This window comes from Anabas testudineus, chromosome 23, assembly GCF_900324465.2.
Source record: "Anabas testudineus chromosome 23, fAnaTes1.2, whole genome shotgun sequence".
Lineage (NCBI taxonomy): Eukaryota > Metazoa > Chordata > Actinopteri > Anabantiformes > Anabantidae > Anabas > Anabas testudineus.
Window position 1 is genome coordinate 15,159,677 of NC_046631.1, and position 13,532 is coordinate 15,173,208.

The 13,532-nt window shown below is 44.2% G+C and overlaps 1 protein-coding gene and 1 pseudogene across 1 annotated transcript; one reads left to right on the forward strand and one right to left on the reverse strand.

The window, feature by feature from the left end:
- Positions 1-3,770: 3,770 nt before the first annotated feature.
- LOC113162865 lies at positions 3,771-4,801 on the reverse strand (annotated as a pseudogene).
- A 3,041-nt stretch (positions 4,802-7,842) lies between these two features.
- LOC113164532 (protein mono-ADP-ribosyltransferase PARP12-like) lies at positions 7,843-13,049 on the forward strand. The gene is made up of 8 exons (XM_026363868.1): positions 7,843-8,218; positions 9,007-9,142; positions 10,023-10,284; positions 10,568-10,657; positions 11,149-11,275; positions 11,361-11,529; positions 11,757-11,877; positions 12,065-13,049. The coding sequence occupies exons 1-8, from the start codon at positions 7,905-7,907 to the stop codon at positions 12,202-12,204; spliced, it is 1,359 nt and encodes a 452-aa protein (XP_026219653.1). The 5' UTR covers positions 7,843-7,904; the 3' UTR covers positions 12,205-13,049.
- The last annotated feature ends 483 nt before the right edge of the window (positions 13,050-13,532 follow it).

A 13,532-nucleotide genomic window follows, 5' to 3' on the forward strand; every position in this document is an offset into this window, starting at 1 on the left:
AGTCATGTTCTTTTCCAGAAAAACAGTGAGGAAGATGGAGGGATGTTTTTTGACACTACTGGTATCAGGATCTGGTCTCAGGTCTCAATTCCCATCCTCTGATCCAAATGTTTGCTTGCTTCTGACATATCTGCTGCCGACAGACACATTGACACAGGCCGTTTGTTTTTCCAGCCTTAATGTTCAGATCTGACGTGTTAGTGTTGATGGTTCAGTTACCGTACCACTAATGGCAATGACTGATGATTGTATGAGCCACACGTGAACAACAACAATGTCGTTTGTGCAACAGATGATCATTGAAAATATGTGTTCATGGGCACATGCAGCCTCACGCCTGCAGAACTCCAGATCTCCAGACTGAAAGAGACTAACTATGTACAGGTGGTTTTCAGTCATGCTGTGTCTCTGTGGTCATTTCAGGTTTTACATTTTCACACATGAAATAAGAACACTCCCTTCGCACACAGGCTCTGGCCTGATTTCTCAGGCTGATTCAGTAATGATTCAGTGAGGCATCAGTTAAAACCAGTTTCCCTAGAAGCTGTAGGTTTGATATTTTCCTTCACTTCGTCCTGAACAAAAGCTTCATATGAAACGCCCTGGTCTCTCCACTGACCCTGTCTCTGTCGTTGCTCTCTCATCACTATAACCATCTATCAGTATCTTTGTCTAGTGGGGGTTTGGGTTTTGAGGTCGTCGTCTCCTGAATACCAATGACTCGTCTCTGTTCGGCACGTGATGCTGCCGCAAAGCTCTGCATCACCACGGCAACGAGGCCGGCAGCAGATGAAAGAGTCTCAGTGAAGGCTAAGGCTGACTGTCTTTTCGCAGCCGGAGGACAAACACGAGGTGGTGAACGGAGGATCGTACGACCTTCTGCAGGACAGCTGAGAGGGAAACTGCTGCTGCTCTCTGCTGGCCTGGAACTGTCATTCCTGTTTCAGTACCTGTGTGGACTGAAAGTTTACTGACCAGTTTCTAACTAAGGTCACTGAGCAGGTTCTGTTTTCTCCACTGATGAAAGACAGCCGCTGTGTCCCGGCTCAGACTCAGGAGGACAGCCAGTCAGACAGTCAGATAGTGAGGATGCCTTCGGGTGTCAGGACTCTGTAATCTTTCAAATCAAATTTCTCTTCAGGGTTTTTGCTAAGAAAGTCACAATGTTTTGTTAATTCTGAAAAATGAAGAATTTAATGTAACTGTGAAAGGTTAAATGTTGATTTTAAAAATGTAAAAAGATTCATATTTCACTTGTATCCACTGTTTTTTTTTTTGGGGGGGGGGGGGGTTATATTAAATACAAATCACAGACACAGTTTCTCACCTGTTTGAATGTGAACTTCTTGTCTGTCTGAACCCAAACTCACTAAACCTTTCATTAGTCACCTGTGTGATTAGAAACAGCTGCAGGTCTGACTCATCCCTGGTCCAAACTTAACAAAGCTCTGACATTATGTTTAGGAATGTTCTAAAAAGAACCAAAAGACCATTTTAAACAGCTCTTCGTAGACCCATGATCCCACTAAGTGATGGAGGAACCTTCCATTTCTAGTCGGTAGAAAATCTCTAAACTTTGTTTTGTGTGATAAAACATTAGTGAAAAGTGAAACTTGACGGATTTGTATTTTGACTTGTAATGGTTTGGACTTAACTGAAGAATCAGTATCGCAGTCAACAGCAGCATCTCAGTGATGGTCAGATCAGTTTCTGCATCATTCCACTTCATGTAACATATCAAATCAAGCCAAAGAATAATAAACCATATTTTCATATATAGAAACTTTTATAAAATGCATGTAAGCATTTTATCATCTGAAACTGACAGCGTTGCGTTGCCTTATTGTCATAGCTTAAGCAGTACATAGTGAAATGAGACAATGTTTCTCCAGAACCATGGTGCTACATAACACGGTAACAAGACAGAACATGGAGCTGAGGACTGCTAAGTAGTCCTAGCCACATAAAGTGCATCCTGTGCAACCTAGTGCAAACAGAGCAAGAACACAAAGAGAAAGTGCAGACAGACGTCTGAAGACAGTGCAAAAAACAGAAACAGAAACACAAAACAGCAGCGACCAGTAACTGAAATGTACAATTTACATCTGAGGTACTATAAAAACTATGGTGAAAATTATGTGCAAGAACAGCAAAGTCAAATGATTTGTGCAAAATGGAAACATGTCAAATCTAGTGAGTGTTTGTGTGTGTTGTCAGTTCAGTTTATTGTGCGTGTGTTGAGGAGCCTGATGGCTTGAGGGAAGAAACTGTTCAAAAGTCTGGGTGTGAGGGCCCGAATGCTCCGGAACCTCTTCCCTGATGTGAAGATTGGGTGTGAGGGGTGGGTGGGGTCGTCCACAATGCAGCTAGCTTTGCGGATGCAGCGTGTGGTGTAAATGTCCGTGATGGAGGGGTGAGAGACTCCAATGATCTTCTCAGCTGTCCTCACTATCCGCTGTAGGGCCTTGCGATCTGAAACGGTGTAGTTCCCAAACCAGGCAGTGATGCAGCCGCTCAGGATCCTCTTAATGGTTCCCCTGTAAAATGTAGTCAGGATGGAGGGCGGCAGATGGGCTTTCCTCAGCTTCCTCAGGAAGTAGAGACGCTGCTGGGCCTTTTTATTTCTGATGGAGCGGGTGTTGAGTGACCAGATGAGGTTGTCCTCCAGATGCACACCAAGAAATTTGGTGCTCTTGACGATCTCCACTGACGCTCCATCGATGATTAGTGGAGAGTGGCCACTCAGACAGGTTGTTGGCCTTGCACCAGGCTGAGAGCTGATGTACCTCCTCTCTGAACGCTGACTCGTCGTTCTTGCTGATGAGACCCACCACAGTCGTGTCATCAGCGAACTTGAGGATCTGATTCAAGCTGTGCATTGCTACACAGTCGTGAGTCAGCAGAGTGAACAGCAGTGGACTGAGCACACAGCCCTGAGGGGCCCCAGTGCTCAGCATGGTGGTGCCGGAGACGCTGTTCCCGATCCGGACTGACTGGGGTCTCCCAGTCAGGAAATCCAGGATCCAGTTGCAGAGGGAGGTGGTCAGACCCAGTCGGCTCAGCTTCCCAATCAGCTGCTGGGGAATGATGGTGTTGAATGCTGAGCTAAAGTCTATGAACAGCATTCGAACATATGTGTCTTTGTTGTCCAGATGGCTGAGGACCAGGTGGAGAGTAGTGGTGATGGCATCGTCCGTGGAACGATTTGGACGATATGCAAACTGCGTACATCATGTTGCGTTATAAAGATATGTTGAGATATGAGATATAAAGAGAGTCTAACACCCTAGCACTGTTGTTAACCCTCTAGGTTTTTGTTAATGAACATCTTTTTTTTTTTTTTATTGATATTTGGAATTGGTATAAAACAAATAGTTGATATAAGTGAGTTGGGTCTGTGCCATACAGCAGTAAGAAAGTGTGCAAAAGAAAAGCTGGCAGACAGCAAGAGATTGAAGAACAAAGAGGAAGTTGATGATTGTGGTGAAGGAGGACATGAGAGAGGCTGAAGGATCCAGTAAACCAAGCAACCAAAGAACAGTCAGAGTACTTGTCTTTGTCTGTAGTTTAATGTGAACCAAACAAAACCAGTAAATCTCAAATGATTTTATTTATTTAGAGCTGGAACATGTTTTGTATGGGGAAGTTGGTAAAAGCAGGAAGCCACCCACATTTGATGCTGCATTGGATAATTCTCAACAGTAGTAACTGCTCTGTAAAGACTGATGAAACGGTCTAGATCAGTTGGAGACAGGTCATTAAGAGGATTTTCAGGTTTGCAGATGACGACTGGTTGTATCTTCGTCAGCAGGAGAAGCATCTCTCTTCTCTCTCTGTGCAGTTTTGCAGTTCAGGAAGCTCTGATGTCCTAAACTCTTCAAAACAAAGACGACTCTACAGTCGCTCAGGTCTTTATGTTTCCCCGGACCATTTGTTATCCTGAATCTTTCATAGGGGGGTATGAGCACTTCTTCCTCTTGTCCAAATTTAGAATAATTTTTCAGGTAACCACCTTTACAGGTGGTAATCTTAAAGCAGCCAAAAGTTTGTGAGGTCTTTTCGGAAGGAGGTGGAGGTGAAGAAACCAAACCGAATGATTTGGTTGATCTTACCAGTAAATTTCATCGAGGTTCTCCGATAAACTCTGTAACACTGATTTTTATTCAGAATCTGTACAGCCCTAGTTAACCAGTAATGCAGAGTATGGAATGGGAAGGAGCTGCCATAGCGGCTCCTGCCTTGTCGAACAGCATCATTGAAGACCTTATAAAATTTTTCATTTTTATAAGAATAGTCAGATGTATAAAGGCAGATTGTTCGAATGTGATATGAGGTTAGAGCCGTATCCCCTTTCTTTCCTAAACACCCACGTGTTTTTTGCCAGACAACATTTAAGTCTTTCTCTTCTAACTCTTTCAAATATCTGTACTTGATCTTTTCCTCCATGGCTTCAGTGCAGCCCATGTACATGTCATCAACAGCATCTTTAACCATGTTGAGCTTGACCGTTTGAGAAGAGCTCAGCAGGATCTAGAGGCCAGAGAAAGAGCATAGGATGTTAAAAGCAAAGGTCTGAGTTTACACTGATGTAAAAACAAAGTATAAGCAGATAAAGTGTGAAAAAAACAGACTCTGAAATAATAATATTTAGCAAATGTCACAGTAATGCTGATATCAAACGTAGGAACAGTCAACACCAGAATACCAGACCCAGTGTGAATTTGGATTTTGGAAGCTGAAACCAAGTGTCAATTGTTTCTTCTCTCTCTTCTTCTCTTTTCTCTGGCAGCTCTTTCCCCATTTATGCTTGTGCTCTGTTCACCTGTTACCTGCCATCTGAGTGTGTTTCTCCACAATCAGTTGCTGCTACATCAGCCACCTGCTGCACCACCATCTCCCCCATTCCAGCTACCTGCTATGCTTCCATTTCTTCCATACTCACCGGCTGTGCCACTGTCTCCACACCAGACGCTCATTTGACTATCAGGCAGTTCCCAAACCTGGTACTCAGGGACCACCCCTGTTCCACCCACAGCTGATTAACAGGACCAGAGATGGTGTCTTCCAGCTTCTAACCGTCTGAACACACCTAGTCCTGTTAATCAGCTGTGGGTGGAACGGGGTAGTAGGAAAACAACAGGGCACGGGGGCTGTGAGGAACAAGTTTGTGAACCACTGGCCTAAACGTAACCTGGTCTCTCCAGTCATCGTTCACTCACCAGCGGACATCTCTAGCTGTGACTGACTCCCAGCTCTCAGCTATAGCTGTAAGACACAGGATGTTCTGTCCTGCTGTGCATTCTAATGTTCACCATGGCTGTCAGTCCTGCAGTCTACTCCAAGACCTTGAAAAACCTTTTGGACGTATACTTCGGGTCATTGTCTTGTTGAAAGAACCAGCATCAACATAAATCTGTGTCTAAACCTGTGTCTGACACAACCATTCAGCCCCACAGCATTATGCTGCCACCACTACGTTTAATTGTGAAGGCAGAAGGTCTCTCCCTGGACAGACTTCCAAAACTCATCTCCATGTGTCACGGGTGAACTTCAGTCTGATTTTGAAGTGTGAGCGAGATTTTCTTGGACAGTGACCTTGAAGACCAACACGATAACCACACAACAGGTTCCCTATCAGAGGCTGAAAAACAAACTGAGGAACACTGGAGCTTCCTGTTCTACCTCAGTACTGTGTGTGTTGTTCTCACCCTCAGTGGACCTGTGAGCAGCATCCAGCAGAGGAGCAGAGGGACTGAAGCAGAGATCAACGTGTTTTTCCTCATCGTCACAGTGGGTTAGAAAACACCTCAACACAACACAAGCACACACACTGTGTACTCACGATCACAAACTTAAATGTTAAACACTTGGGATGGTTTTCTTCTAGAAAAATTCTTAATGCTTTTAAAAAGTAGTGAGAAAATCAACTCACCGTTACTCTGTAGTTATGATGGGATGCTGAGCGTTTTGTTCAACACCAGGTCTGTGCTTCTTCACACTCACTGTACATGTGTGCTTTTGTACTGACACATACTGCTTCAGACACCACACCCCATCGCCTCATCGCATCAGAATGTTTGCATGTCCAGCACCTTATCAGCAGTTGGGGCAGTAGCTCAGGTGGTAGAGCAGTTGTCTACGAACCCCAGCGTGAGTGGTTTGATTCCCAGTTCCTTCTAGCTACTTATTGATGTGTTCTTGGATAACACCATACTGTATGCCAGCTGTCCAGCTGCAATTTCCTCAAGGCGATCAATAAATTATTCATTATTAATGTTCTTATTACTCAAAGCAGACATTCACAACAACCACATCATTTACAGCTCAGTCAAAGTTTCATTTGCATTTGCTGCATCGTGAAGACACATTCAACAGGTGCCTTTCAACGAGGGAACAGTGAAGTTATCTTCATCTGATTTATCAGGCACTTTAGAATACAGTCAAATTAAACACTGTGATACTCTGTATCTCTATAATGGTCCCAGTTTTCTGGTGATCTTGCTGTCAGGAGATAGTTTGACATGTTTGAGGGTGTTAGAACAGAGGGAGTTGTCGCTGTTGTCCAGACTGTTGAAATAAAATGTCTCTGGATATACAGTGCCTATAAAAAGTATTCACTCTCTTGGATGTTTCATCCTTTTATTGACATTAAAAGTTGACGCCTTTGACAAAAATATTTCAGAAAAATATCTCAATGTCAAAGTGAAAACAGATTTATACAAAGTAATGTCAATTCAATAAAAATAATTAAGGTGAAATCTGAACGTTTTTGCATTAATATTCACCCTCTTTAAAATGATTGACCTAATCCAACAGAGGTCCAGATATTTGGTGCTAGTAGTCCCACAATTAGTGAAATGGAGATCACCTGAGTGCAGTGAAAGTGTCTCAAGTGATTGCAGTATAAAGAAACTGTCTGGAAGGTCCATTCACTGGTTCTTCAGTATTCCTGGCTACCATTACACCATGAAGACAAAAGAACACTCCCAGCAACTGAGAGAACAGGTCATTGAGAAGCATAAGTCAGAGGATGGATACAAACAAATCTTCAAGGCACTGAATATCCACCGGAGTTCATTGAAATCCATCATCAAGAAATGATAGGAATATGGCACATGTCGAAATCTGCCTGGAACAGACGGTGCAAGAAGGAGACTAATGAGAGAGGCCACTAACACACTGATGACTAGTCAGAGTTACAAGCTTCAGAAACTGAGCTAGGAGAGACTGTACATACAACAACTGTTGACTGGGTTCTTCACCAGTCAAAGCTTTAGGGGAGAGTGAAAGGAGAAAGACACTGTTGAAGAAAACTCATGTTAAATCACTAATTTAGTTCTCTAATAGGTGGAAGGGGGTTCTTAGGTCTGATGAGACCAAAATGGTGATTTTTGTCCATCAGACGAGACGCTATGTTTGGTGCACACCAAACACTGCACATCGCCCCGTGGGGGGTGAGGGTGGGGGGGTCAGCAGATGCACCTCTGCTGTGGGGATGCTTCTCAGCAGCATGTCCTGTAGGCTTGTTAAGGTAGAGGGTAAGATTAATGCTGGAGGACAATCTTACTCAGTCAAGACAACTACGGCTTGGGAGAAGATTTGTTTTCTAGCAAGACAATGACTCACATTTATAATGTCAGTAAAAGGATGAAACATCAAAGGGGTGAATACTTTTTATAGGCACTGTATTTAATATTGATTCACAGCAGGTGATAAAGTTCTGTGGCACCGTTAAATAAAGAAATTAACACAAAAGAATAGGTGATGAAGACAGAAATTGAACAGCTGTGCTTTTATTGTGACAGTCTGGCAGCGGATGTGTGTTAGTCACCGAGCTCTCGGTCTCCGGTGGACCCGGAACACCAGCCAAAGCCCAGTGAGCGTCAGGCAGCTGATCAGTCACCATGTCCAGCTACAGCAGGGAGGTGTTGGTCGCCACCAGCGTCCTGTGCAGCAACGGGGGGGCAATGCAGCTGCTGCAGCTGTACCGGGAGCTGGTGCAGCGCTGCAACATCACCGAAGAAGAGCTCCTCTACGTCGTGGAGCGGTGCTCCCGATTCCTGCTGGTCCGCGGCCCGGGGGGGGACCCCACCGTGGTGGCCAGGACGTCCCTGCGGCTGTGCAGGAGCTACGGGCGGGGGGAGCAGTGCGAGGGGTGTCAGCAGCTGCACCTCTGCAAGTTCTTCATCTACAGAAACTGCAGGTTCGGCAAGGGCAGGTGAGGGAGCGTCCAGGTGTGTGACTGTAAGAAAAGTTAGGAGAGAAGAAGACGAGGAGGAGCTGTGATAAACCAAACACTGACAGGAACTAGTTTCTGTCTGCGGACTGATACAGACTCAAAATAGGATTATTTATCCGTAATTAGACTAAAATGTTTTTTAATTATCGGCTGAATCGATGCTGATGTTTAATTTCCGGAGAAACGAAACTGAGGAAACAAAAGAAACACGAAGAGAAACGAAACTGAGGAAACAAAAGAAACACGAAGAGAAACGAAACCATTCCCATGTGAAACTTGTGTGTGTGTGTGCAGCTGTAACACAGAGAAGAACCTTATGATCATTTAACTAGAAGCTGCAGGTTTTTCTCTGGGAACTCACCTGAGTTCAAACCAGCTGCAGTAAAAAGCTGCTGGACAGTAGTACTTGATATTTTCTACAGTTTTACTTTTGATACGTGTGTAATTTTACTTTGTTTTTCCCACAGTAATCCTAAATGGTCGAACGTCAAGTGTTCATGTAACATCTAAAATGTTTTTACATTCGACACCAAAGACAGATTCAGAATCAGGCCCTTGTTCCTACTGAACAGGTGATCACTAATAACTGGTGGAGCTTTTACAGCACAGTATTTGTGAGTGAGAATAAACGAGTAGAGGGAGACCAGCCCTGAAGGATCAGAGGATCAGGAACCTTGTTTGAAGGAGACAAGGCGTCAGAGAAGATCAGTAGAATCCATTAAACACCGATCTCAGGTCAGTAATGCTGCTGTTTCTGTTTTTCTCAGGAAACCCTGTAAGTTCTCCCACGACATCCAGTCGGATCATAACTACCCGTTACTGAGAGAGTGCACGCTTCACGAGCTCAACGAGGACGACCTGTTCCTGCTGCTGCTGCAGAACGACCCCGCACTGCTGCCAGAGGTCATTTACATCACAGTCGACACGCTTGTGACACACCTGACACTGTGCCATAGTGTCAGGCTATTTTAGTGTCATGTCTGGAACCAGGTTGTAGACCGGCAGCAGCTGGACCTGCATTTCTGTCGTCTCAATATTCACTGACTTCATGGTTTCAGGTTTAAAAGGGTCTCGGACCATCAGCTGGTTTTTACCAACACTGCGAGACCAGATTGGATCAGTCAGGTTTAGCTTCTCTGCAGAGGTTACCAGTATGTCGCCAGTATGATGGTCTGCTACCAGTCAGGGCCTGAAAGCTTCATAGAGGACCTGGTCCTGGTTTGAGACTAAAGGAGACCTGGTCTTGTGGTTCAGACTGTCAGGTCTGTCTCATCTCTTTTAAAGAATCCGTTCAGTACAGGTTTTTCATTCCATTTGTTTCATCAATGTTAGTGATCAGACACAAAACGAGTTGTCTTTATTGTGGTTTGAAGCTGACACACCTGCTCATGTAGCTGCTCAGGTGGCTGCTTAGTCTTTTATTTAAGAATTAGGAGAAAACGTTATTATTTCATTTGATTCAATTCAATTCAATTCAATTTTATTTGTATAGCGCCAATTTACAACAGAAGTTATCTCAAGGCACTTTACAGTGTAAGGTACCCAACAATCCCATTTGAGCAAGCTTTAGGCAACAGTGGAGAGGAAAAACTCCCTTTAGAGGAAGAAACTTCCAGCAGAACCAGGCTCATAGTGGGCGGCCATCTGCTTTGACCGGTTGGGGTGAGTGGAAAGAGAAGAGAGAAAAGAACAGCAGGCAATAAAGACAACAACAAGCATCATGATTCTTACATCAGTAGTTTTCTGTAATGATGACAGTCGAGTGGGTTCCTTCTGCTTTCAGGTGTGTCTGCACTATAATAAAGGTTCAGCTCCTCACGGCTGCTGCACCTTCCAGAACACCTGCACCAAAGTTCACCTGTGCCAGCACTTTGTTCAAGGTGACTGTTTGTTCGGATCCAAGTGTAAGCGACAACACACCATCGATGAGCACGGCCGCCGCCTGCTGGAGGAGAGGGGACTAAGCGGGGACATCATCCAGGACCTGGTCTCTATCTACAGAAACATCCACCGCCTCACTACTGCAGCTGACTCCACATCCACAGGTGAGAATAACACACCTTTTTACACCTGAATATTCAGACCGGAGTTTGTCTGACAAACGTCCATGGCGAAGGTGGAGAAATGAGATTAGAACAGTGTTTTGGTTTTGAAGGTAAAAACTGATCCTGGACTGATGAAACCACCTGCAGGTAAATTCAGTGTGTTAAAGTTCCACAGGTGCAGCTGTAACATTTCTGGTAAAGTCAGGGACACAGATAATAAAACTGTTCATGGATGTGATTTGGTTGTCAAACTGTCTGTTCAGAGAACATGTCTCTGTGTCAGAGAAAGATCTGGATCGGTTCTGTAAACCTGCTGCAGATGAGACAGAAAACATCTGTCTGCACTTCCTGAGAAACAGCTGCAGGTTCCACAGTGAGTTTCTGTTATTTCTTCATCATTTAAAAAAACTGAGAGAAGCCAATACACATCTGAAGTGTTCTGTTGCAGTTTCCTGTAAAATCCACCAGGTGGCGTCAGAGTATCACAGACATCTGCAGTGAACAAATGAAGAAACATGTATTCTTCTTCTGCAGAAACGGAATAGTTCACCATGTTGGCTTTAGATGCTTTAGATCATACTTTCTTTTATGAAATCCACTGTTTTTCACATTGGGATCAGTTGGTGCGTTCTTTGGTTAAACAAAAGCTTCACATGTGAACTTGGTTTAATTAGTTTTACTTTGGTAATGTTCTGAAAATATAATGTTTCCTTCATGTTTGTTGCAGCAGAAAAAAAGCAGATCTGCATAAGAAAAAAGACTGTGTGTATTATTGGTTTCAGGGTGATTAAAACAGATATTTTTTCAGTAGAAGTCTGGTGTGGTCCATTCTACTGTGGTTGACTTTCTCCCCTTTATGTGTAGACGAGTGCCGCCAGGTTCACTTCCACCTGCCCTACAAGTGGCAGGTGTTGGACTGCAGCACATGGACCGACATTCAGCACATGGAGGGCATCGAGCGAGATTTCTGTGACCCATCTAAGATTCAGAGGTCAGAGGTCACGTCTCACCTGAGTTCAAGTTGAGCCTCATCTGTAGTTGAAGAGGCGACAGCTGAATTTTTTCTTTGTTTTTAGTTCTGGACGTCGACCCGTTGACTTCCTGACCATGACTCTGGAGTCACAGCTTGTTCGTCGTCTCTCCACAGTTTCCTCAGTATCGAAGCCGCCCCACTACCTGCTGACGACTGAGTGGAGGTGGTATTACAAGGGGGACAAGGGGAACTGGCTGGAGTATGGAGAGAAGGTGAGCCGGACCAATCTGTGACATTCAGGAAAGAAGGAATAGAGGTTCCGTGGGAGGAGGACTGGGGACTGGAGCTGAGCTCTGAGTATGATACTGGTAGTGTAAGAATAAGGGTTGTGAGGATCAGAGGTACAGAGGGTTGGTGATCTGGTTTTGTTTGAACCTAAATGATCTGGCGGCGCATCATCATGTTAGCATGCCAATCCGCCTGTCTTTGCGTCCCTCAGGACGAGAAGCAGCGAACCACATCAGTGACGTCCAGGACTCTGGAGGAGGAGTTTCTGTCTGACAGCACAGCTGAAGTCAGAGTGGTGAAGGGACAGAGGGAGTACATGATCAACTTCAAAGGTACCACTTTCTGTCCTCCAGTCACACCTAGAACCAACACTTCACCAAATCTCATCTTAACTGTTCTGTTAACCAACACTTTCCACAAATACTATTTTATTTACATTTTTGATTATTTGATTTTCTGAGTTGTTTCGTGAACCAGCAGCTGAAAACATGTTGCTGCTTCTTGTCTCCTGCTCTGCAGACATGTACCAGAGGAACCACAAACACAACACCAAGAGGAAAGTCCGCCGCCGTCCTCGCTTTGTCTCCGTGGCTGAGGTGAAACTGATTTCAATAAAGAAACCAGAAACTGATCTGGTCCTGCTCGATCTGGATGAGTGATGGTCTCAGTAACACATCTGGATTTTTTAAAAATTGATTCTGACAAGTCTGTTACTGCAGATCTGAAGGAGGTTTAGCCGTTAGCTTAGCATCAGTTAGTGCTTCACAAAATATCCAGTTACAGTTTCTCACATTTAGCATTAAACTTAAGTTCAGGAGGCTCCACCTCCTCCACTAGAAACTTTGTTCTCCTTCTCTTCCACAGAACCAAAAATACTTTAAACTGTAGAATGAATTGATTTCTTTTTCGTGCTTGTGTGGATTTTCACTTTGGACCCCACCCTGACGTGTGAACTTGGCTGCTGCAGCAGGACGGAAATGAGCAGACTAAGACCTGAGCCCCTGTGATCCTGAGAAGCCAGAATACATCTCAAACCTGATTCTGCTCTTTCCCACGTGATGAGCTGCAGCTGGAGCTCAGATTGTGTTTCTGCTGTTGCTCGTTTACCTCCACATAAACCGAAACGGTCGAAACTAGAGAGACGACAACAACGTGCTGCTCGCTGTGAGGTGAGATGATGATCCTGGACGGTGTCGTGGTCAGAACGTGATGTGGTCCGTGAGCCCTTTGCAGCAGCAGCATCTCTGCAGGTCAAACTGTAAAGGTGCTGATTGTACTCTAAGGAATATAAAATTATTTCATCATTTTCACTTTTGTTCATGTTTTTATATGAATTTTACTTGATGTTGTTGCTGTGGACAAACAGGGACTTCACACCTTCACTTCCACTTGTCCCAGAGTCTGTTCTGTCACAGGTAAAACTCCAACCTGCAGATATTTCTGTCCAGACTTTACTCTGTCCTGTTTCCCTGTTGATCAATAAAGGATCTGTCGAACATCTTCACACTTTTATTCTTTTATTGGAAACATTTAAATAATCAATGACACACTCAGACTTTTTTATCTGCCAGTTCTTATTGTGATTTGTAGTTAATTAGTAATTAACTGTAGTATAATGATGTTAATCTGCTAAACATAGTGCTCGGCTTTATTACTGAGTTTCAGTTTTTAATTCTTATTTTAATTATAATTTTAATTATTAAGACGGACGACAGGTGGACTAACTCCTGATCTGAACCCAAGAAGACGAGAGAAACCACTTTCAGACTCGGTTCTCACTTTTTACTGCTCATCACACGTTGAAGAGTGAAATGGTTCTGAGCTGTGATCAGGGTCCAGTTGTCAGATAAACCCGTCTCTGAGAGGAGAAACAAGAAGACGTCGTTTGAATTGTAGATTTCGATCAAATGGTCTGAGCAGCACGAGGCGGAGCCGGGTCGAACTGGTACCGACAGCGGACGTCGTCTAAATCTGACGGATCAGGGAC

Coding starts and splice junctions, on each gene's coding strand:
- LOC113164532 (XM_026363868.1), top strand. CDS start 7,905: ATGTCCAGCTACAGCAGGGAGGTGTTGGTCGCCACCAGCGTCCTGTGC. Junction 11,276..11,360: donor GACCCATCTAAGATTCAGAG/GTCAGAGGTCAC, acceptor CTTTGTTTTTAG/TTCTGGACGTCGACCCGTTG. Junction 11,878..12,064: donor GTACATGATCAACTTCAAAG/GTACCACTTTCT, acceptor CCTGCTCTGCAG/ACATGTACCAGAGGAACCAC.